Source organism: Sinocyclocheilus rhinocerous, unplaced genomic scaffold, assembly GCF_001515625.1.
Source record: "Sinocyclocheilus rhinocerous isolate Xijiao unplaced genomic scaffold, SAMN03320098_v1.1 scaffold2334, whole genome shotgun sequence".
NCBI lineage: Eukaryota > Metazoa > Chordata > Actinopteri > Cypriniformes > Cyprinidae > Sinocyclocheilus > Sinocyclocheilus rhinocerous.
This window is the reverse complement of record NW_015636048.1, coordinates 66007-92626: the sequence shown is the minus strand read 5'-3', so window position 1 is coordinate 92626 and position 26620 is coordinate 66007. Positions and strand designations below refer to the sequence as shown.

The 26620-nt window shown below is 37.3% G+C and overlaps 1 protein-coding gene across 1 annotated transcript in view; it reads right to left on the bottom strand.

The window, feature by feature from the left end:
• Positions 1 to 1185: 1185 nt before the first annotated feature.
• LOC107747635 (NACHT, LRR and PYD domains-containing protein 12-like) overlaps positions 1186 to 26620 on the bottom strand; it is a 52748-nt gene continuing 27313 nt past the window's right edge. The window contains exons 5-10 of the mRNA XM_016562231.1: positions 22596 to 23830; positions 17397 to 17566; positions 17120 to 17293; positions 7491 to 7664; positions 1806 to 1852; positions 1186 to 1709 (exon numbers count right to left, since the gene is read on the bottom strand). Coding sequence (XP_016417717.1) covers positions 1186 to 1709; positions 1806 to 1852; positions 7491 to 7664; positions 17120 to 17293; positions 17397 to 17566; positions 22596 to 23830 — 2324 coding nt within the window. The remainder of the gene's footprint in view (positions 1710 to 1805; positions 1853 to 7490; positions 7665 to 17119; positions 17294 to 17396; positions 17567 to 22595; positions 23831 to 26620) is intronic.

Below are 26620 nucleotides of genomic sequence, written 5' to 3'. Positions count from 1 at the left end.
ATATATATATATATATATATATATATATATACACACACACACACAACCATATATATATATATATATATATATATGTATAAAGAATCAATGTTTTTTTTCTAATATTAAAAATGTTGACTTATAAAGTTAATTTTAGCCTAAAAACGCCTGATAATTGGAATAAAATGTATAACAATGACCTTTCAAGAATCAGTAGAAGATAAAAGGGGGGTCCTCCTCAGTAGAAATCGCAGTCCGTCTGGACGCACATAGACCAGACCAAAAGGGCACTTTTGTGTCTGCGATTAAAGGGGCAGGGATTTGAGGCCACCCGGCCCCCCCCTCCTCCTTACTGCTTCATAAAATCATCCCATAAACAATCCCTCTTATCTCGTTGTCAGGAAACACTCACAGACTCTATGAAAAATCCACATGCATCATTTAATAAAGTAATCCAAAATCGTAATCCACATGAGACAAAAAGGCAACAACATCACACAAGGTGAAACAAATCGGAGACCAGCAAAGACACAGAGCAATTCTTCCACAACCCAAAACTCAGTCAGCATCGTATATATACAGGTGAGCTAAAAGGGTAATCACCCACAGCTGAAGGCAATGAGGGTTGATAGACCAGGCAAAGGGTGATGGGAGTTGGAGTTCAATGCAAACAAACAATAGTTTAAAAGAGTGCCCTCTGGTGGCTAACATGGGCACACCAACAGGCAGCTGTGACACTCTTACTCATAAAGACAAATGGCTCTTGAAACACACATCATAAGACTAAACAACAATGGAAAAATAATATTAAAAAACAATAATATAAATGACTAATCAATGAAATGAGTATATAAATGGTTAAAATGATTATTATATACGATCATATGATTAAATGGAATAATAAAATGATTAAATGAAAAATAATTAAAAATCAATAAATGAATACAAAAGAAAGAAAGCACAACACAAATGTATGGTTGCACACTTGAAGCAACACACACAGTTTGCGTATGCACAAACACACTGATCTTACTGTCTATATGAAGATTTATTACATACATTTTATTCATTTATTCTATTTTTTCACTGACAGAAGTTCAGCTGCAGTATTAATGTAATTAAGAGAAAAGAAGAGACCCTAACATCTCACTGTTACTGATTTATCATGCAGCTCAAAGCATTATGGGTAGAATCTCTCGTCAATCGTCAAAACAGTTTCACGGATGATTTATAATAAACCTTAAACCCAGGATAGAGCGGCTGAGTGAATGTGGTCTGGACTGTGTGGATGAGGCTCATTGTGTCAGAAACGCTGTAGAAGGACAGAGTTCCTGCACTTTGATCCACATACACTCCTATTCTACTGCTGATGGGCTTCACAGGGAGACAAGTCACTATCTTATTGTGTCTGAATGAGTATCTGTCAGGACAGCAGATCAAACTCCAGGACTGATCATTACATCCAAACCAACGCTCATCACCATCTCCCTTCCTGCTGATGCTCTTATATGACACTGCTATATACACACCATCATCACCACTCCACTCAATCTCCAAGTAGCAGCGTCCATAAACACTCTCTGTACACAACACCTGCGGATACACATCAAATCTGTCTGGATGATCAGGATATGACTGTTTCTTGTCCAAACATGTCACCTTTCTTTTCTCCTCAGACAGAATGAGTTGAGTATTTGCTGTGTTTGGATCCAGTGTGAGAAAACAGGCATCTGAACACAAGAACAGAGACATTTAGAACACAACAACAATCAGTAAAGCTCTGTGTGTGTGTGTGTGTGTGTGTGTGTGTGTGTGTGTAGACATACATTTCTTTAGTCCTGCTGTAATCCTGGATTCTCCTCCATGATCCACACTATAAAAAACACACACAGGGTCACTTTCATGTCAGTAAACAAAAGTCTTTTGCTATGCAGTTGCCAAGGTACTCAGGATGGTTGCTAGGGTGTTGCTGTGCAGTTGCTAACATTATTAACATGTTGCTAGCATGTTTTAACACCTAGTTTTAGAATGGACCTTTTTCACATTTCTGGGTTTCTCAGCAGCAGAGGTCATCATAGTTGGGTAAACTTCTAGAGCAGTGAATGGGAGACTACCACAGATGTATTTTTTGCATTCCCATTTGCTCAAATATGCAAAAGAAAAACTCCACAATATTGTTTTCATGACTTTAAAAAAAAAAAGGAAAAAAATATAGAGAGAGTGATAATGGCATAGATGCTGTATTAGAAATACCCTCGTATTTGAATTTGAAGTAAAGGTAATAAAAGTATAGTGTTAGAAATGTAGATACTTTTTTTTCAAAATGAAGAAAAATATATAGTTGCTAGGCTTTGCTAGTGATGATCAATAGATAGAAAGAGAGAGATAAAATAGAAACGTAAATGAGCCTATATATGGCAGACATTTTGTATATATGGCAGTGATTTTGTTCATTCAATCAAGTAACTCAAGTAGTGTAATGCTTCCGTTTGCCATTGCTCTTATTCCTCATTTTATTTAATTTAAACAAAGTATTTACATTTATTTTGTCATTCTTTGCATTACTCTATGGGGAATAGTCATTCAATCAAGTAACTCAAGTAGTGTAATGCTTCCGTTTGCCATTACTCTTATTCCTCATTTTATTTTATTTAAACAAAGTATTTACATTTATTTTGTCATTCTTTGCATTACTCTATGGGGAATAGTTATTCAATAGTTATAGTATTTTTATGCATTGGCACTCATTTCTGGAGCCCCTGCAGACCCATGCAGTTTAGTCTGCTATGGTATGTAGTGATGTGTCGTTCATGAACGATTTGTTCAATTTGAATGAAACTTTGAATGAATCTAATATGACTCGGGAACATCGAGTTGTCTCAGCAAGGGATTCATTAATTTTGCGTTGACCGCACATGCGCAACATCGTATTGATTTAGTACAGGAAACAGAAATGATTATTTCACCTCTCGAGTCTTTGGGTTCAGGTTTGAGTCATTCGCTCATTTTTGACAGACCCATAGACTACAGGATATGCAGTCTGTACCGAATAAAGAAATGATTCATTCACCTCCCTAGTCTTCGGGTCTGAGTCATTCATTCTTTTGTCACGTGATGTGATAGCAATACTGGATACAGAAATTAGTTAATAATTCCTAAACTTTCTTACAAACACGTGTGTAGTTATGTGATGCGTTTCTGGTCTCAAATTGTAGATTTTTTATTTCTTACAATTTATACATTTGTGAATTTCTGTCATGATGTTTTTTTCCCCATATAATTTAATGTGGAAATAAAGAGTTGGTTAATGCTTTAAACTTTATCTGTATGATGGGGAAAAATCACTTTGATAAAGCAAAGATGCCTACAAATACAACTTACAGTTAATATTATGTAATGTTTGCGTTTGTTACTGAGCTAGGAAGCTGACATATGACCTAAGAATGAAACCCGAAGACTAGAGAGGTGAACTAATCAATTCTGTTTCCATTACAGACTGCATAGCTTTATCAAACCCAAAGACTCGAGAGATGAATTAATCAGTTCTGCTTCCGGCACAGACTGCATAGCTTTAGCTGAACGAATGACTCAAACCCATAGCCTGTGTCCGAAACAGCCCCCATAACCTTAAATAGGACACTATTTGAAGGGACAGTCAACTTGTAGTGGTGTCCAAAACCATAGTAAACGTTATCTGCGTGCATGTGCTATATAAAGTGCATGTTGAAGGCCTAATCCAAAAATAGTCTTTAATAATAAATCCACAAGGAACACACACAGGAGAAGAGCAGGAGCAAATGTAGCACACACACAAGGATAACAAAAATAACTGGCAAAGGAACTGAACAAAGCACAGAGTATAAATACAAAAGCAAATGAGGGACTAATGACTAAATTAATGGAACACAGGTAAACAGAATGACATAATTAAGACAACTCAGGAAAAGTAGGTCAAAGGAAAACTAATAGACACGTAACAGTTCGCCACCCCCTCCTGGGAAGGCGCTTCCTCGCACTGCATGGAGTTCAACTGAGGAGGGAGGGGGGGTTCTGGAGAAGGGCAGAAACAAAACAAGTCCAAATAATAAGTCCATGGGGGAGTGAAGGGTGGGAGGAGCCGGGAGAGGCCAGGAGCAGGAGGAGCCAGGTGTTGGTCCAGAGACTAGCCAGGACGAGGCCCCAGGGCAAAGTCGAGGCAGGGAGGAGCCATGGTGGAAACTTGTCAAACAACACCCTAGGGACGATGGAGATGGAGCCGCTAGAGGTGGAGACCAGGTGGAGCTGAGAGCTTATGCGAGCGAGGTGCACACGGGGAACCGGAGGAACCAGTGCAACTGAGGATGAAGGCAGAGCCGGAGGGAAGGAGGAGCCTGACAGAGCCAGAGGAACGGAGTGACGAGCGGAAGCCAGAGGAGTGGAGTCCCGAGGTGACGGATGGTCAATGACTGACTAGAAGGACAAGGGAGCTCAGTGGAGCCGGTGGGATGACGGGCCACGGTGGAGACTAACAACATACAATCTATATGACAGTATATAATCTCACGGTGATTATGTGCTTTATTCAAAGTTAAGCGTGTCTAATATGAGTTTAAATATAATTTTGCGTGAGCTTATAGCCATATTGAAAGCAACAACAGATAGTTTACCTCAGATCTTGAAAATCAATTAAAGCAAAGATGTTTATTAAAACTGTGAACTCACTGCGAACCAACAAGTGTATTCCATGACAAAGATGGTATCAGTCACTCAGTATGTACATTTAATGATGTTAAAAAGGTTTAATATTTATGAATAAGATTATAAATGTATCCTTTTCGTTGCGAGTGCAGTGCCTTTCCAGAGAGAGCCCGCCCACACACGCTTCTGATTGGCTGTGATATTTGATTGATTCTGTCTCGTTGCGGTGTTGCGCCGCGTCTGGTGTGCACACCCAAATTCCTTGTCGCTGGAATCTTGTCGTGTCGCGTGTAGTTAGGACACGGTGTAAGACTCGAGTGGTGAACTAATCAAAATGATCAGAACTTCCATTCACTAGTTAATATTTAATATTAAGTTAATATTTTACTCCTCAGAATGGTGCTCTTTAAATACTTTATTTTGTTGCATCCTCTAGAAACCCCTACACTTGTATAGATATACACAGGAGAGTTTAAATAAAAACATTTAATTGTTAATTGTTATTAACAATTTAATTGTTATTGACACTCAATAACATGGCGGCACGCACAGACGCAGCGGCTTGGAGCTCTTTTAACTGGCATAGTTTTTGCACTTTATTGGTGGTACTATGTATTATTTCACACAGTTTTAATAGACCCAGAATCAAAAGGGCTGGGACTATGTTAAAAACGGTGATAATATGGCCAGAGGACACTATTCCTGTGCTCCAGGACTGCTTCCACCGCACAATATGGCATGTATTTATGGGACAGGGCACGCACACACGTGAATCTCTGGATGAATACACCACAAATATTTTATGCTACATCAATTTCTGTGTGGACAGTGTAACATCTTGGAAACAAGTCCATGTGGCATCAAATAGGAAGCCTTGGATGACACACAATGTACAACAACTAATTAGAGCTAGGAATATAGCATATAGATCTGGGAACTCTTAATGCCTACAGCATAGCCAGGACTGCTCTGAGGAAAGGCATCAATACTGCCAAATTAGATCACAAAAGGCATATTGAAGCCAATTTGAATAACTTCACAAAACCCAGGCAAGTTTGGGAGGGCATCAAGGCCATTACGGACTATAAGAGAACATCTACATCTCCCTCAGCGATCAGCAGTGCCACCTTAGCCGAGGAATTAAATATCTTTTTTGCTAGCTTTGACAGGGAAAACACAGACCCTGAACTGCCTCCCCTCCCCTCTATTCACTCTGCTCCAGTCTTGAGCACACATGAACGTGAGACTTGTTTTCCGCAGCATCAACCCCAGGAAAGCAGCCAGTCCAGATGGAGTTCTGGGCCAGGTGCTGTCTTCACTTCCCTCTATAACATGTCGCTGTCCATGTCATGGGTCCCTGCCTGCCTCAAGGCAGCCACAATAGTACCTATCCCCAAACAGTCTAATGTCACTTGTCTAAACAACTACAGACCTGTGGCACTCACCCCCGTCCCAGCCAAATGTCTGGACAGGTTTATCATCAAACACATTAAAAAAGCAATACCACCAACACTTGATCTATACCAATTTGCAAACAGGGAGAACAGGACGACTGAGGATGCCATTGTGATTATGCTCCATATACTACTGGAACATCTAGAGCTCAAGAACACCTATGCGAGGCTGCTCTTTGTCGATTTTAGTTCGGCTTTTAATACAATCCGGCCGTATAAACTCCGATCTAAATTACACAACCTGGGACTAAACACCACGCTATGCAATTGGATTGTGTACTTTTTAACTAATCGCACACAGTGTGTGAGAATTGGCGGGCACACGTCCTCCACCCTTCTTACTAACACCGGGGCCCCCCAAGGATGCGTGCTTAGCCCACTGCTCTACACCCTTTTCACACACGACTGCTCTGCCTCCTTTCCATTAAATCATATTGTCAAATTTGCTGACGACACCACGATGCTCAGGCTCATTAACAACAACAATGAGACAGCATATAGGAATGAGGTACAACATCTGGCATCATGGTGTGACAACAATAACTTGGTTCTTAACATCAAGAAGACCAAGGAAATTATTGTGGATTTCCGCAAAACTGGACAATACAACCACTCTCCACTCTCTATCGGCAATGAGGTGGGGGAGAGAGAGACAAATTTTTAATTCCTGGAGGTGACTGTATCGGAGGACCTGTCCTGGGGCACTAATACTGCCTCAGTTGTAGGAAACGCCTCTACTATCTGAGGAAACTGAAGAGTTCCAAAATGCCCAAGCAGCTAATGGTGAACTTTTACAACTGTGCCATTAGCAGTGTTTTATCATATGGATTCCTAGTGTGGTTTTCCAGCAGCACTAAGGCTGATCAGCAGGCTCTCCAGCGAGCGGTCAGGACAGTGGGGAAGATCATCGGAATTACTCTTCCGGAGATGAGTACCATCTACACCACTCGCTGCCTAAGACGTGTGCAAAACATCCTGTGCGACCAGCACCATCCTACACATCACCTGTTCCACCTGCTGCCCTCAGGTAGAAGGTACAGGTCCTTACGCACCAGAACAACCAGACTGGCCCACATCCTCTATTCCAGAGGTAGTGAGGCTGCTGAAAACACAATCTCCCCCCATTCTGCCTATATCTACAGGCACACATCATATTCCACCACTAAAATAACTGTGACTGGACTTTGCATTGCAGCAGCAATTTCACAACACTGTGTAGTATGTCTATTATTTATGGGATCTAGGTTTGGGCTTTTGCATCACTTTGCACTTTGTTACCATTGCTATGCAGTGGGGATGCTCTAACAATATTTCATTGTTATTATGACAATGACAATAAAAGATAAGATAAAATCTAACAACTCTTCTTGCTTGGCATACTTGAGTTTATCCAGTTTGCAGTTTGGATCCTGCAGTTTTTCAGAGAGCAGCTTGACTCCTGAATCTCCTGGGTGATTGTAGCTCAGATCCAGCTCTCTCAGGTGTGAGGGGTTTGAAGTCAGAGCTGAAGACACATAACGGCAGCCTTCTTCTGTCACCATACATCCAGACAACCTACAAAAACATACAGCAACAGTCCACATCACATTAGTTTGTTTGTTGCGTACATCATATTATATGTTGTATCCTTTTTGTAATGAACTGATTCAATAAAAACAACTGTTCACAAAATTATCATTTTGCACTCATTTAGCATTATCAGGAAGAAAGAAATATTCCCCCAAGTCATTGGACATTTTACATCTCGCATTTAAATGCAAAAGTAAATAAGGCGTTAGATCGCCCACACAGACAATAGTGCCACAATACTGCTTCTGAAATCTTATGTTGACAAAGTAGTGAAAGAAAGAATATAAAGTTTAGATTTAAAAACAAAACCTCTAACTTCATCTTCTAAAATGAAATAAGAAGCCACTTGCAGATTCTCACAGTTTCACTTGAAATCTTCACCACCAGGTCCAGAAGCTGTCAATCTTATGTTGACAAAGTAGTGAAAGAAAGAATATAAAGTTTAGATTTAAAAACAAAACCTCTAACTTCATCTTCTAAAATGAAATAAGAAGCCACTTGCAGATTCTCACAGTTTCACTTGAAATCTTCACCACCAGGTCCAGAAGCTGTCAATCTTATGTTGACAAAGTAGTGAAAGAAAGAATATAAAGTTTAGATTTAAAAACAAAACCTCTAACTTCATCTTCTAAAATGAAATAAGAAGCCACTTGCAGATTCTCACAGTTTCACTTGAAATCTTCACCACCAGGTCCAGAAGCTGTCAATCAAAACCTCACTATTCAATGAGAATCTACTGCTATCCCTGCTCAAATGAGAGATTTACGCCAAAATGAAACTAAATGGTTTATTTTTCCAGTTTCAAATTTTTTATTCGTTTTTTTATATATATTAATGATTAATTTATATTTTTGTTAGTTTATTGCAGTGGTTCTCAACCTTTTTTACTCCAAGGCCCCCCTCCTCTCCAAATCAATACTGCAAGGCCCCCAATCATTTCTATTTACAAAAACAAATTTGTATTTTAGTGTCATTACTTTTCAATTGCATGTAATCATTTTTAAACTAAATAAATTCAAGATAGATTTAAACCTAAAAAGATTGAAACATATTTTGCAAAAAATGTTACTGCAGACATTATTTACAGCTTAAAAGTACTCAAATGTATGTAAAGCTTAATTATACAGTAACTTTAACAAAACATAAGCACAAGTCAACCTGCCATACCAAACAAGACCATAGGGAGATGCCAAAGAACTGTATAATAGCTACTATATTGTTCCATTCCGAATCCTAAAACACATGTGTTTGGTGCATCTGATGCCCAGATGTACATAAACCATTGTAAACCGATCATCTGTTATAAAACATTCACTGTACATTAATTTAGATAAATATGTGAATATTCTGAACTGTGTTCAAGCAGAAATATGATGTTATATGATACTGTATATGAAATATGTTGTTTGGGGGTCCCAGGCAAAATATACGAATGTGGCCCTGTACATTTGCACACATTTACCTGGATCATCTTGAGTTTCCTTTCTCTATTGTGGACATGCAGATGGCTGTCATTGTAATGTACACCACAACAACCATTCACACGTCTCTGCTTAATGCACATCCCATATATGAAAAGCATTGTAGGGGGCCCTTGGCATTTGGGGGCCCAAAGCGGTAGCTCACCTTTGCCTAATGGGTTAGTCCACCTCTGCATTTGCACATCAACAAGAAGGGACAAATGCCACCTAATGTACGACTCCTGTATGTCATTGTCTTTTCTTTGATTACAATCGTCATCCATCAAAACTTGACTAGCGTGTTACTGGTTTGCTTTATCCAACCGAAAGCTGTAGTTTGTGTATCATATGCTCATGCAGCAGTTGTGTTTTGAGCCACTAATTTCTTTTACATTGAAATGAATGAAAATAGCCAAACCTAAAATGACAACTTGTGGATTGATGTGAACGCCAGCAAGAAGGAATAATGCACAGAATGCTTGTGGATTAAACATATTCGATGACGTTTATTGCCATGGATTTTATCGGGTTACAAGAAAAGGTAGGATATGGATTTAATTTCAAACTTTTAATACTAATTTTGTGTGTGTTCATGCTACGCTGTCACAGCATTCGAGTCCACATGAATGCAACTATGTGGGCAGTACCGGACAGGCACCGAGTGAATAATCTGCATTATAAAAATAAAATAAAAAAATAAAAATTTAGAGATTATTTACGACTACTTATTGTTGCCAACTAGTTATTCCTTGTTTTACAGTTTTACAGTCTCCTGTCACTTTAAAATACAATATGCATGACATTAAAAGTAGGGTAGGCGATTTCTGAAAGGCTAGCGATAGCAAGTTAGTTGAAAACAAGATCCCCACCCTCCCTGCGTAATCACTCTGCAAAGCCACGCCTCTTCCAAAACACATGAACGCGCTCCGTCAGAGAAGAGATTAACCAGTAACACGATAAGAGATGCCGTTGGTGGAGTATTGAATGCAACACTGCCAGATTACATTCACAGGTGACAGAACATTACAGTACAAAGCGCATAATATTACAATAAAAGTGCCTTTCATTCTCGCTGGAATGTGCTGATGACATATCATGTCTGGGCGAACAGGGTGCGCAGAGTTATGCAAATACATATTTTGACAGGCAGACAGGCCAGCCTATCATAATGTTCAAACCGAACATTTTGATTGGATGAACATTTTATGGTCCTATGACTTCCACAGACAATATAAATACATGTAAATAAATTTAGACCACTTAACGTAGTAATTGCTATCGGGATGTGAAGAGACTTTCAACTAACATAACATAACATGAAAAATATTTTTGAACCAAATCACCTACACTCAGTGTTGGGGAAAGTTTCTTTTAAAAGTAATGCATTACAATATTTGAGGAATACTGAATCTGTTTTTGAGTAAACACATGTTCATATTTAGTCTAGAACTATAGTAAGATCATGTTCACACACAACGCCTCTGCACTTACTCCTGATTTCTCTCAACATGGCAACACCAGAGCTGTCAGTTAATACATGGAAACAAAGTAACTGGACGATCTTATTTGAAAAAGTAACTCAGATATTTCCTTCTAAATGAAAAAGTAATGCGTTACTTTACTAGTTACTTAAAAAAAGTAATCTGATTACGTAACTCGCGTTACTTGTAATGCATTACCCCCAACACTGCCTTTAACAAAACAAAGAAATGGATTAATGAAAAGAGGCATTTGTCCGGTACAAAAGTAGCGAGGAAGATAATGGAAAAAATACCTTACAAATTGAGTATTTTGTAATCAGAATAAAAAAATAATATTGGAATTGTGATGATTTCAGTAACAGACATGGTAAGCTTATGGAGATGGCGTGAGTGATGCTACCATGTTACGTTTTTGCCCTTCCTGCCATGCAAAGAATATGGTTTGTCTGGATCTTTTTATGCCTTCTGGAATCAAAGTATTAAAAATATCATTGTGTGAGGCTTTGTTGTTTGCATTTACAGTGTGTATAGATACTCAGCGAACACAGAACGTTCCCATTTGGTTATTTTTTGGGGGAACCAAATAAGAAGTTCTAAGAACGTACCCTGTAGTTTTTTTTTTTCATAACCCAAGGAGAACTTTCCCAGAACGTTCCCAGCATGTTGTTTTTAGGTTTAATTTTATAATCTAAAGAGAACCCTTCCAGAACATTCCCTGAAGGATAATTTTAGGTTTTATTTTTATTTATTAAATTTTTTTATTTTGATGTAGCAGCATAAGCAACAGTACATTATTTCAAAACAGATGTAGTTACATTCTTCTCTACCATTCAATTTTTTCTATTTTTTTAGATAATACAAAACAAAATAACAAACAAAATACAATTACATAAAATAATAATAATATTAATAACAATAATCATTTTTACAATTCGGGGGAGGTCAGGTATTTACTTAATAATCAAACTCCATACTTAATTTTAAAAGTTTGTTCTTGGTCTATGATGGAGACTGTGGAAAAAAGTCAGCTGGTTTCCAATGTGGAAAAGGTATGTAAGGGAGATTACAATAACATTTTTCATTCAGAAGGGAAGGGTCATTTATTTTAGACCTCCACAAAGTCTGGCCATGACCCACTTGGACCAGACTTTTCTGAACACATTCTTCTGAAGACGAAGGGAAAAAAGTAATCTTTTCCATAACATAAATATCATTTACTATATCCATCCATTCTTGTATTGTGGGGGGTTCAGGAAGCAACCAACACCTTGTAAGTGCTTTTTTACCAGCAGATGTTAAAATGCCAAATAGGTATCTTTCAGGCCATCTTGTCTGGAAATCAGCATTTCCTAAATATAATGTGTAAAAGTCCAAAGGCAGTGTAGTGTTAAAAATGCTTTCCACTGCTTTATGAAGCTCCGCCCAGAAAGGTTTTATCACTGGGCACTCTCAAAATATATGCCAGTGATAGGCTTCCCGAGACCCACACTGTCTCCAACATTTGGTGTCCCCTCCCTCAATATGTGCTTTCTGTTTCGGTGTAATAAAAATCTGATAAGGCATTTCCACCCAAACTCCTGCCATATGTGAGAGTTAGTACATTTCCACGGGAATTTACATACATCAAGCCACTCCTCATTCAATATATAAAAAATTTCCTTCTTTTTCCCATTTTTCTTTAAAGTATTCTGTAGAGCAGGGGTGCCCAACCCTGCTCCTGGCGATCGACTGTCCTGCAAAGTTTAGCTCCAACTCTAATCAAAGACGGGATCTAATCAAAGAATCTAATCTAATGGGGTTCAGGAGGGGCATAAATATTACATACTGTTATGATAGTGTCATCTATTTTTCCTGAAACTATTATATATCTCCCTTCCTTATCCGAGATCTCTGAGAGGTGTTCAAATTATATTTTTTGTGATATTAAAATTGCTACACCTCTTCTACGGCCTGACTTATAAGATGAGTAATACACCTTAGAGAATACACCTCCCGTCATCATTTTCTTCAAGAAATATTCTTATATCCTCCTTAATTTGAGTTTGAAATTGTTGGTTATTTAGAATGCTTGTATTTAACCTCCAAAATGTTCTTCCCGGGTTATCTCTAATATGTATAGTGCAAGAGAGAGGTGCATGATCAGACAAATCAATAGATCCAATATCACAGCTTTGTATTCTATGGCGATCTCTCTTTAAAACAAAAAAATAGTCTATCCTTGAGTGCACGTCGTGAGGGCATGAGTAAAAAGTATAGTCACGGCCTGATTGATAAAAATCTCTCCAAAGATCTAGTATACCCAGCTTTGTCATTAAAACATAAATTTTTCTATGTAATGATGTGACATTTGAGGTTTTTGATTAATCTAATTTTGGGTTAAGATGAATGTTCCAGTCTCCACCACATATGAAAATTCCTTTGGCTCCTATCATCAAATCAAATATTTTCCTATAAAAAGCAAAATCACTTCCGGGAGGGGCATAAATAGTACATACTGTTATGATAGTGTCATCTATTTTTCCTGAAACTATTATATCTCCCTTCCTTATCCGAGATCTCTGAGAGGTGTTCAAATTATATTTTTTGTGATATTAAAATTGCTACACCTCTTCTACGACCTGACTTATAAGATGAGTAATACACCTTAGAGAATCCCATTCTCTTTAGTTTTTCATGTTCTGCTGGAGTGAGATGTGTCTCTTGTAGGAGCACAATCTCTGCATTTTCCCTTTTAATTTTTAACAGTATTTGACTTCTCTTAGCTGGGTTCAAATTCCCGTTCACATTAAATGTAGTAACTTTAAGTATGTGCTTATTCATAGTCGTCTTTGTTGGCTAACAAGCTTAACTTCTCCCGCCGTGTCTCTATTGGTATTCAATTTATACATTGAAGGGGTCATCGGATGCCCATTTCCCAAAAGTTGATATGATTCTTTAGGGTCCTAATGAAAAGTCTATAACATACTTTGGTTAAAATTTCTCAATGGTGGTGTAAAAAACACCCTTTTTACCCTGTTAAAATCAGCTGTTTTCAGCACGCTGTTCTACTCCATGTTGATTTAAATGCTAATGAGCTCTGCTCATTCCCTCTCTTCCTTGGGGTGACGAGCAGACTGTAAACTTCAGCCGCGAAACTGGCTAACTAGCACATTATTAGGAAGAGGATTTGCAAAGATTCATAAAAAACCCTTATACTCACTTTTTTGTAGTTGAAGCTGGATCAGGAATTATTCGCGCAAACTTAAACGCATTTAGGCAGATCGGGGATCGGCGTATCCCCTTCAAAAACGAAAGTAACGTTAATCCTCTGCGTCTTCAGCAGCTCAGATGTCGGGAGTAAATGACGACTGCTATGTTCATTATTACATCCAACAACAAAACATCTCAATCACTTAGGAGACATTCTTGTCTTCCCCTGCACCGGAGTCGACATAATGGCGGACAGCTCACAGCTCACTCAGGGCGGGTCTAAGGTAAGATGGCCTTGTCAATCAACTATCGTGGGAGCGGCCTGTGCAGATCTACGTCATTCTGACAGGAATATCAGAACAGCCTGATTTGAGAAAGGGGATTTTAAAATAGGGATTTAAAAAAAAAAATCTTTATCATTATAGGGTGGATGTGTACACACACTTCCAACACACATTTATGTTCAAACAACAACAAAAGTGAATTTTGCATCCGATGACTCCTTTAACAGTACCTCTCCCAAATTACAAACATTAAACAAGAACCAAACTGGAACAATTTTAAACAACAAAACGCCACCGTAGAAACAAATAGAAAAACAGTTGTTTCCGGTGTTGAGGGTCATTTCAAAAGAGCCTTGAGGGGCTTCATGCAGTCAAAGTTTCCATAAGGGAAAGTCCCACGTAGTGAACTGTGAAAGTCATTTAGAACTTATTTCTGAGTCAAGCGTAAACCTTTCGTGGGCGATCATTTCCTGAATTTCAGGAGTTTTTCTTTATATTGAGAGCAGGGAGTTTTCTTGGGTTGTGTGCAGCCGTCCGCTGCTCCGGATTCCTAATCTCCGCCCCGGTCTCATCGTCTCCCCACCACTTGCCAAGTAGATAGTAGTGCGATTTCCTTCTGATCAGTAGTAGTGGATGACTTCACCATGGAGACGGAGAATCCTCATGAAACCATGTCCCTCGTTGCCTCCACAGCATCCTGGTACAGCCGAGTGCCGTCATCATAAAATATGCGCATCCTTGCCGGGTACGGTGTCTGGAACTTTATTTGTTTTTCTTTTAACACTTTCTTGGCTTCGGCGTATTCCCTTCGTCTCTGAAGCACTTCAGGAGGGAAATCATGGTCAAAGTAGAAGCAAGCATCGTTTCAGAACACTTCTTTTTTCTGCCAAGCTCTCTGAAGCACCTCCTCCTTTGTCCGGTAACTGCAGAATTTTACTACTATAGATCGTGGCTTTGCGTGCGGATTGTTGGGTTTCGGTACTAATGCACGGTGTGCTCGTTCAATCCCAAGCTCTCTGTCCCGGGGAAAGTCTAGTGCGCTTTTCAACAAGTTATCTAGAAAGTCAACCATGTCTGTACCTTCTTTATCTTCGGGTATTCCGGAAATCCTTAAATTGTCTCTATGAGCACGGCCCTCCTGATCTATCAGTCTGGCTTCCAGATTAGCTTGGCGCTGTGTTAGCCGCTTGATTAGCGTTGATGTTACTTGAAGCGCGGTCTCAGTTTCCTCAATTCTTTCCTCTGCCTCCTCCAGCCTGTCATTTGTTCTCTTCAATTCTTGTTTAATGTCGGAAAGCTGTACCTTATTGTCCCTTCTGAACTCTCAGAGTTTGTTGAGAATACATCGCAGGCTGACTTCAGAACTATCTTCGCCATGGGGAAATGATGTCGGAGAGCTTCTTCTGCTACCTTACCTTGCTTCAGGGTCATTTTCTACTACATTTGCCATTGTCCTACTTCTAGTAGTAACCCCTTTCTCCATTGTTACGTAAAATATTCACAAGGTTTCACAAAAACTAATTTTTGGGGGTTATTTTACAAAACCGTCGGGGAGCTCGAAAATTAGGCTGTCATCCTCTTGGTGGCGTAACCAGAACCCCAATTTTAGGTTTTATTTTTATAACTTAAAAGGAACCTTCCCAGGACACTTTGTAGTAGTATTTCCCTAAACATGTAAACTAAATCATGACCTACAGAGAGATTATTCTAGGGAGATTATTCTAATGCTGAAATGTGAAATATTGTACCAGATTGAGTCCAAATAGCAAATACCCACGCCTATCACCCATCCTACCTGCAACCGACACATAAATATTATTCCACCCGTTACGCCAATTTTAGCGGTTCACCTGTCACCCGTGTGCAGGGCTCTGGCCTGCTCCCCATTGTGTCCCGTGACCACCATTACGGTGAGGCAGGATTAAGCGTGGGGGGTCATTTGACTGGTCAGGCTGGTTCAAGCATCCCTTCTGGCTGCAATGACCATTAAAATGTCACAATGTAAATTGTTATTCAGGATAATAATTTGATGTCATTTGTGTGCTTAACTCTATTCATGAGAGCAGCATATTTAATCTAAATGTGTGTGAACTGAAAACAGTGTTTACATCCTCACCAATAATCAGTTATGGACAAACTGTCTTTCCATTATTTGACATTCTTCCTGCAGAAATTAGTTAATGTGAGAAGCATTTACTGCAAACCGAGTCATACTTGGGCACAAATTTCTTGTGTGTTAATAAATATAGTGTCACACTTCACTCGTATATTGTATGTGTATAATCGTACATTTCTATAATTTCATCACAACCTTCGCATCTGATAATCATACTAAGCCATATCACATTCTCACAATCATGCATTGCTAGAATTTATAAAAGGTTATTATCCCCTTTTCATTTACTCACCAAAGCCATGGTAATTTTGGACCTTAGCTAAAATTCTATGTGCGTCGTGATCAAGCGGCAACCTCTCTCGTGAAACCAATACGGAAGTGACTAAAACTGCAATTCATCGACTGGCCGCTAGAGGCTGGCTCCAAAAGGGAGTCAGTCCCATAGACTCCCCATGTTAAAATGGCCAACTTTACAGCAGAAAAATTTTTTTATAGCCTGGTACAAAAAGTGGTTTTGGTCTGTATAGCTAATTTTGCCCTTCATGACAACCGTGAGGGGGGTGAATATTTTTATAAGTCATCCGTTTAAATTATATTAAGCCTTAAAGTTCTGCATAATTAAGGGCGTAGCCACTTGAGTGCCAGGTGGATTGCCGCTGCTGTCACCACCGTCGAGCTAGGTGGTTTTAGGGTTAGAGCTAAACTCTGCAGGAAAGTTGATCTCGCGAGCCAGATTTGAGTATCCCAGTGCTAGACAGTGCTGTTAGCTCATGCAGTGCTGTCAGCAGCTATCTTTGAAAATGCAACAGCTTTGCAGATTATTTGAGAGTAGATACCGCATTTGTTGACAAAATTCAATGGCCATTTATTATGGTAGCATTTTGCCAATTATTTTATGAAAACCATTTACCTCAGTATCTCCAGCTGAAAGTTTGGACTCTTCAGTCCTTCAGAAAGAAGCTTCACTCCTGAATCCCGCAGGTCATTGTTACTCAGGTCCAGCTCTCTCAGGACAGAGTTTGAGGATTGTAAAACTGATGACAAACTCCCACAAGAATGAGCAGTGAGATTACACATGGAAAATCTGAACAAGAAAAACACAGTACATAAAGAAATCTTAGCAGTGTGATTTTTTTGTAATTAACTTCCAAAATAAATAAATAAAATGAAGTATTTGAAACTCAAACCTCAGTATCTTCAGCTGACAGTTTGGACTCTTCAGTCCTTCAGAAAGCAGCTCCACTCCTGAATCCTGCAGGTCATTGTTACTCAGGTCCAGCACATTCAGATGGGAGTTTGAAGATTGTAGAGCTGAAGACAAACTTTTACAGGACTGAGCAGTGAGATTACATCCACATATCCCGTGAAGAGAATAAAACAGTCACAATAAAGGGGTAATGAACTGAGAAACCAAAATTCTCTTAATATTTTGACATATTAGAGGTCTTTGTAGTATGAAAACATCCTGTAAGTTTCAGAACTCAAAACCTTCTCGTTAGTCTAAAAACAGCTTATCTACTTATAAGCCAGTCTGCCAAAATGAAAGGTTGCAATGATGTAATAGTGTGGATAAACACCACTTCCACAGAAGATTAACGCCTGCTTCTACATCGCTGCCTGTTTAGCCCCGCCCACCAATTATATCACTGCTGGTTTAGCCCTGCCCACCTACTATATACATCACTGCCTGTTTAGCCCCGCCCACTGATTCGTGCATATAGTGTAAATAACAAGAAGTGAATGCAGGTCAACACAGAAACCAAACAATAAAGATGGCTCTGAATACAAGACGACAATGTGCAATGCCAGGTTGTGGAAAAATAGTCTTTGCATTGCCTTCCTTCTGATAGCAACGTTAGGAAAGAGTGGATTAACTTTATTTTTAATGAAGTGCCAGACCACATCAGTGAGAACTTGGTCCTTTGTTCACTTCATTTAACCGTGGATTCATTTACAACAAGGCACAATAAGACACAGGATTTTCAGAAAGATTGAAACTAAAAGACGATGCTGTGCCAACTATGTTGGATCCGATGTCGCACCACACAAGCGTGAGTAACTGTTTTCATTACGTGATCACTATTGCTTTGTCTGTTATTACAGATCGTTTGATATGTACTGAGTATTTTTTGCGTCCATCTGTGAAGGATGTAGGCTGTCAAACATACACAACTGTTAGCCAATCATAGCAGGTGGGCGTTTACTTCCGAGTCTACAATCCACCACGCTAGTGATGGGAAGTTCGGCTCTTTTCAAAGATTCGGCTCGGCTCCTTTAGAAGAGCCGGCTCCCAAATGGCTCTTCATTTAGTATCACTCGAAGCCTTCTATTTTAGCCCAATTTAACATTTTAATAAAACTTTAATAATAACACTTTAGTCTTTAGTGCAGGTTGGCATTCAGAAATATCAGATGCCTCAGCTTGGATGTGCGGATGCGATTTCTCCTTTGTGATTATTTGTCCTGTTTTTGAGAAGATTCTCTCTGAGGGGGCCGATGTTGCAACAATGCAGTGTCTTCCTACCTTAACCAACGTACTTGCGTTTAAATCCGGATCCCCCACCTCTCTCTCTCTACCTGGCCTTTACCACTACACTCGCTATCTTCGGAGCATGTGTCCCCCTTCCTTCTTTCACATAATGGTATGATCCTAGTCTATACTCCCATGTGATTAGCTGCATGTGTATTTATTTATTTTTTGTAATGAAAAATGCATAAAAATAAGGATTTTATGAAAACACTAAATAAAAAATTGCTTACCAACACACAAACCATTCACAATTGCTAAATTGAGCTAAAATAGAGGGCTCCGGCTGAAGATTCGGCTCTTCTCGTTAGCTACAAAGAATCGTCTCTTAGAGCCGGCTCGTTCGCGAACGACACATCACTACACCACGCCAATTCAAACAGCGCTCTGATGAGGGGGGCCAAAACAAGGACAGAAAATAACAGAAATTACTTCTAAATCATGATGTTTTTGAAAAAAAAATACAAAATTTAATAACATTATAAGTGAACCCTCATAGAACAGTACAAAATAATAAAAAAAAGGCAGCGACCCCTTTAATGTGAATTTGTCATATAGATTTTATAGTTTAGAATCTGGAGCGCAAGTCTGTGCTGATAATTAGACTTTATCAGTAACACTTTCTAATAAGTATACAATAGTAAAGCACTTATAAATCATTTCTCAACTAATGTAGTTCATTAGTAGTTTATAAACTATAGTTAATACATTAATAGACTATGTACAAATAGTGAGTTCATCATTGATTTTCACTGTAATTAACAAAGTGTTATTGTTTAATTAGCTTATATGTAAAGAGTTAGATAATGCGTTCTTAACCACTTATTAGCCATAAATTGTTCTCACTTTAGATTAGGTCATGGAAAATCTGAAAATGTCAAAAATTAAGTGCTTTAAACCAACATTTACTACTAATTTACATGTAGTAATATGTCATTCAGGTACTTTTCGACTTCTGTAGAACACTGTGAATACTTGTGAATACTGTGAAACTGTGAATTCAGACGTACAACTCTGCTAATGTAGCCTACTGATTTTTAAAGCCTACTATATAGGGATGTGGGCATATTCAGACACATAAATAATAAACTAGCACCATTCTTATATGGGTAAATGCCAAAAAAAGCTTTTAAAAAGTTTTTTTTTTTTTTTTGTATATTCAACTAAAACACATCTTTTCAAAATAAATGTAATGTGTATTTTCAAGTTGGGAACAATGTCTTTAAACAAGTTTCATTTGTTAAACAACATTTCAAAGTGACTAAATTCATTTTTGACTTTGTTTTTAATTTTACCACCCAAAAATATAAATTATATTATTTTATCTTTTATATATATATATATATATATATATATATATTCCTAATTTTATTTCAAAGTGAAATCTTAGCAAAGTAATATTTAGATTAGAGTGTTTACAATGACTAACACATTATTTTGTGCTTGTGTATTTTATTCATAGTAATTTAGAATTATTGCATTCTAATGGCTGGGTATTTAGTAATTTCAGCATTTGACTTTATTTTTAAAGACAGAAAAATAATCACACAAGTATAGAAATGAATGCATTTAACAGGAACTATTCACAATCTTTTTTTAAGCCATGTGTTCACTTTGACCTATTATTTGATTGTTTAAATGAGGAATTTACATGGTTGCACCACCAGACGAATATCAGTTGTGCCACCTGACCTGATAACATTATTAACGACAGAAATATACTGAATACTGCTTTTTTTACATTTCAATTACAGTACATATAAAAAAAAAATACAAAAACAAGTTTTTTTGTTAAAAGTCTCTGTTGAAATAGTTATCAAAAATAGAATGAATTGATTGAATAACAAGACATTTATGATTTATATTTCTACAAAAAAATCAGCTCATTTAAAATATCAACAATGCATTCATCAAAATGTTTCAAATTTTTTAAAATATTAAATGCATAGCAACTGGAATGGAACACTGTATTAGAACTACTAAACACAAATGTATGGTTATTTAACAACAATTTAATGGTTGACAAAATATATTTTCCTCCCTTTCCCTCTTCTGACAACTATAAAACATGAGAATAAACCATCATATTACCATTTAAACTGAAAAATCTGACTACTGTATAAAAGTAATGACAACAAAATAAAATGCTATTGATGCTTATCAAGTCTTTTTTTATTATTTTGCAAGATATGCTTCTTTTGCAAATACATTATAAACGTTATAAAATAAAGCAATAAGCCCCAAGAAGCCGTGGTTTACGGTGAATTTATAACAGCTAAGGGCCATTGTTAGGCACGACGCGAAGCGGAGAAACAATGTAGTTCCTCAGAAACGGTTGGGTTGCAACAAAGTGGTTGCCGAGCAACACACAGACGTAAACAAAGGTGTATGTTTGTAGAGTAATTTACAACAGCTTCGAACGCGGCTCAACCAATCAGAATCTAGGACCAGAACTATCAGTTTTATAACATTACTTAAAATATATTTTAGAAACTTAAAAGACAATCTTAGTTTAAATGTCTTATTTATTTAGCTTTAACAATGTTTTTAATTTCATAAAGAAACATTCAGTGCTATTGCACCACCTGACTTTTGCAACCAATTTTATATTGAACAGACTTCTACTTGGATGCCTGCATTAGCTTTTGCCTATGTTAGTTCATACTTATGTGTTCATATATAAATATATTTTTTAAATATAATAAAGTTTATGATAAAATAGCATTTTCCTAGTTTTACATTGGTTGTACCACCTGACATGGAAAGTGTACCAACCTACCCATACTTGAAAGTAGCTATTTTTATTTTATTTAGAATTTATAAAAAAAAACAAAAAACTAAAACTAGCAATCTAAGTTTGTTCAAATGTACAGACGGTTGCGCCACTTTGACGTTTTGGAAGGTTGAGATACAAAAATACAAAAAAATAAAAGTATAATTTCACTCAATTGTACTGAAACCGTTTTTAAACTAAATAGGTTTTATCAAATAAAGTGATACATGTCATGAAAGCATCAAATTATTTTAAAAGGAAATAATCCAATTGGACACCAAAACATGCATGTTTTTGACCCAGTTATAACATCTGCGTTTCGTTCCAAATCAGCTCCTTTCCACTACAATAAGAAAAAAATAAAATACTGCAAGAATGAATGTGTGAGTAAGATTTATGAAATATTTTAAATCGCATTATTTTTTGACTATGTCTGCTTAAGAAAAAAAACAATATTTCCATGGAAATAATCCACGCGTAGATGCCCCTATTAGCTGATGCAAGCTTGACTCACGTGACCTGCCAGAACTAACGCTAACGCTTAATTTATGAAACCTATATTCATCCACATTTTTAAACCTAGTGATTCAGTGAATGTGAATGTCAAACCTCAGTATGTTTAGTCGACAGTGTAATCTCTCCAGTCCAAGCAGCTTCATTCCTGAATCCTGCAGGTGATTGCTACTCAGGTCCAGCTCTGTCAGATGAAGTGATACATGTCATGAAAGCATCAAATTATTTTAAAAGGAAATAATCCAATTGGACACCAAAACATGCATGTTTTTGACCCAGTTATAACATCTGCGTTTCGTTCCAAATCAGCTCCTTTCCACTACAATAAGAAAAAAATAAAATACTGCAAGAATGAATGTGTGAGTAAGATTTATGAAATATTTTAAATCGCATTATTTTTTGACTATGTCTGCTTAAGAAAAAAAACAATATTTCCATGGAAATAATCCACGCGTAGATGCCCCTATTGTCACACTTCAGTCTATGCCACCATCTGACTATTTTCACCCTTTACAGACATATCAAACGTACATTTATGCATATTTTTGGAAAATTATGGCATAAAGGTTTCTGCTGCAGCGAGGAACTCTTGAACACTCAGATGCACAAAGCAGAACACATTTGTCTCATGAAGTCCATCTTCCTCCTTAAAGATCTCCGCAATCATTCCTGTAAACTCAGTGGCTACATTCACCATAATATCACATTTTTCCAGATCTTCCTCATAGAATACAATGTTTTCCCTCATCAGCTGTTCAAACGCTAATTTGGCTAATTTTACAATCATTTCTCTATTTGAATATAATAGCTTTGTACGTTGCCTTTCTTCTTGCTCATCGTACTTCTGGCTCTTTATTTTCATCTGTATCAGCAGGAAGTGAATGTACATTTCAGTAAGTGTTGTGCTGATGTTCTCTGTAATGTTTTTGAGAATATCCTGAAGTACTGTGGCCGTGATCCAGCAGAACACAGGAATGTGGCACATTATGTAGAGACTACGAGACGTCTTAATGTGTGAGATGATTTTGGAGGCCAGACTCTCATCTGTGATTCTCTTTATGAAGTACTGCTCCTTCTGTTCGTCAGTGAATCCTCGCACCTCTGTGAACAAACCCACATACTGAGGAAGGATCAGATTGGCCGCTGCTGGTCGTGAGGTCACCCAGATGAGAGCTGATGGAAGCAATGTCCGTTTGACCAGACTTGTAAACAGCACATCTACAGATGCTCTTTCCTCAACAGTGTTCAGAGACCTACTGTTAAAATTTAGAGGCAGGCGACTCTCATCAAGTCCATCAAATATAAACGCAAGCTTACATTCCTTATATAGCTTTGATTTCTCCAGGTCCTTCAGTTCTGGATAAAATTTCACCAGAAATTCATGGAGACTGAGATCTCCATTTGTCATTAAGTTGATATCTCGGAATGAAAGCAGGAACACACATTCTATTTCCCGATTGGCTTCTTCTTCTGCCCAGTCCAGGATGAACTTGTGCACAGACACCATTTTTCCAATGCCAGCAATCCCCTTGGTCAGCACAATCTTTTCCTCATTGTTTTCCCTTAATAATGTAAAGATGTCATTGCAGTTGATTGGTCTGTCCTGTGATTTCTGGGTCTTTAGAACATCATCAATCTGTTGAATCTCATGTTCGCGATTGACATCTTTCATATCTCCCTCTGTGATGAACAGTTCTGTGTAAACAGCCTCGAGATGTACTTCATTTTCTTTCTTGCACTCAAAAATATATTTTGCTTTCTTCTTCATGTTGATTTTGTGAGTTTTCAAGAATTGCAGCCTCAAATTTTCTGTAATAATAGTAATTTAAAAAACAGTATAAATATTGAGGAAATAGCATATAATAATATTAATAATTGACAATAATGAAAAAGTTAACCGTGCAGGCAAACAGATTTTATTCATACTGCTAAAAGCAGAACTGTCCTGCATCGGTATTCAAAGCCAAACCAACATGTACCAAGTAGCTTACAGTAAGGAAGAGAACAATGCTGCCTTCACATGTTATTGGACTATTTTAAGAGAAAAGCTATTTTATACTTTTCTTTGCTTTTCTGTTTTCTGATTTTTCATTAACACTTGAGAAGCAACACTACTTTAATAGAAGCAACAGATCTTTATTACTTATAACTATTTTGTCTTACAGCACTTGATTTTTTTTGTACATTTTTAAAATGCAGCAAAATCCTTGGTGTGAAATCATAGGTGTATAATATGCGGGGGACGTGGGGGACATGTCCCCCACACTTTTAATAAAACATAAATTCCTCCCCCGCACATGGGTGTAGTAGTATAGAAACCAATCATAAAATTGTCATTAGGAAAACATAGGGGCAAAAATGTAATACACTGTAAAAAATGACCGTGAATTTAACGGTAAAAGACTGTAAAAATGCTACAGTAAAAACCTGTTAAATGGTTAACGGTCAATTCCCCTGCTATATATGGTGAAAAACTGTATTGGACATATGCTGTATGTGTTGTATGCATATACCTAATGGTCAAAAGCAATAGCAAAAGTAATAGGTCAATATTAATAAGTATAAGTTATTAATAATAAGTGCATTTGTCATTTTTATTTAATTTCTTTCTTTTTAAAATGTGTATAAGTACTATTTATAAAGTTTTAGCTTTTAGTTTTGGATCTGTTTTTAGTTGTTTTAATAATACAATTGATTGCTTCTGTTGTCCCCATTTGTAAGTCGCTTTGGATAAAAGCGTCTGCTAAATGACTAAATAAATAAATAAAAATAAATAATATTGATGTTTTGTTGAAAAAATATTTTGAATTCACCTTATGGTTTTTAGTTGGGATACTTCTCCCTTGACTTTGAAGGTGACATACTGTAATTATTATGAAGTGACCCGATTCACTGATTTTAAGTGTGTTGTGTAATTAATACATTTCAAATTTGCATCACCGTCCCTTTGAAACGATCCAGCATCATTACAGAAAGCAGTTATGTTATTCTAATATTTTCAAAATATGTTGTGCATAGAACATTTTAATCAACTGCATCATTTAAGCACAGACACATCAACAATCAGCATATGAATCTCAACAATAGTGGCAATCAATAAAAAGCTTCATGCTGTAATGCATATACAATACATATCCATGGCTCCCAGCATGCATTGGGGCACAAATAAATTCTGCAGTTTAATTGGCAAAAGCTTTTTTTGCACACTTGGGCATGCATTTGCAGCTGTTTGTTACTTTCTCATCTATTCTCTTCTTATTTATGCCTTCTGTTTTCACCCTTTTCTTTGCCAGTGTGTTTTGTTACTTTTATGCTTCACTCGCACCTTTAGATTTTCTGGACTGCTCTCCCGTTACTGATTATTGTCTGGAATTGGACCATCCTCTCTATTTTCCTCGGCGTTGATCCAGAGCTTGGCAGCTCTTCACTAGTTACCCTTTTCTTTTAATAAAAGTTTTTGTTTGAGCATCTAACTACATTTGGGTCCTTCAGTACAGAGAATTGTGACAATGACAATAATAATATTTTCTGTAAATAAAAGTTTTTGTTTGAGCATCTAACTACATTTGGGTCCTTCATTACAGAGAATTGTGACAATGACAATAATAATATTTTCTGTAAAAAAAGTGTCTTAAATAGCTGCAAATCATGATTTCTTGTTGTCTGAATTACTGTATTTTTTCCATCATGTATCACCGTGTAATCAAAATATATTAATTTACTTTTCTTTTGGTAATATTTCATTTATGTTATTGTTTTTTTTATTTATTGTTATATCGTGACTGTCATCACGTTGTGCATGAACGAGTGTGAAATACCTGCTAATTACGTTGCTTATTCCGATCACTTATATTGGGCACCTTTTGCATTTAAATTGGCTTATTTTGACTGTTGACACTGAAAATTATGTATGTGCTTTTTCGAGTGTATCGGTTAATTTCTTGATTGCCGTTTTGACATAGTGTCTGCCTCTATATTTTAGTCATATTTGGTAATTCTCTTTAATTTGCCGATTTGATCCATTTTCCTGGGAAATTTGTCAATTTGTATTATTTCATCATTATTTTGTTTTAAGAAGTTAAAAAATTGTCATTAATCAACCTTGATATGCATGGCAATACATTACCACATTGTTTTGACAGTTCAAGTTTTGGGTGTTTTTTTGTTGGAGTGGGCGGGTTTTGGTGAACTTTTGGGCTGGAAATCGTCCATCCAATCTGGCAACACTGTCCCAATGTTCCAAATAGTAATTTAACATCTAAAAGTATCTTTATTTGTATGTTTTCAGCAGTGGCGTGCACAGACCTCCGGAGGGGCCCTGTTCTCGCGTCCAGTTTGGTTTTCTTTTATGTTTGCATGTCTTAATATCAGCCATGATTATTCTACTCTGCTAATTAAAAGGCTGTTTATATGCATACTACCAAAATTGTATTAGTCGCTTAGTCGCAGAAAAAATAAAATTCCACATGAAGTGGCGAAATCACGCAGTCCGTGACGGACAAATCGTTAACGGCTGGTCTATGTGGTAATATAGTACATTGGGCAGGACATCCATATGCTCTCCTAACATTCATCGACCTCAAATATGGCTTATCATCT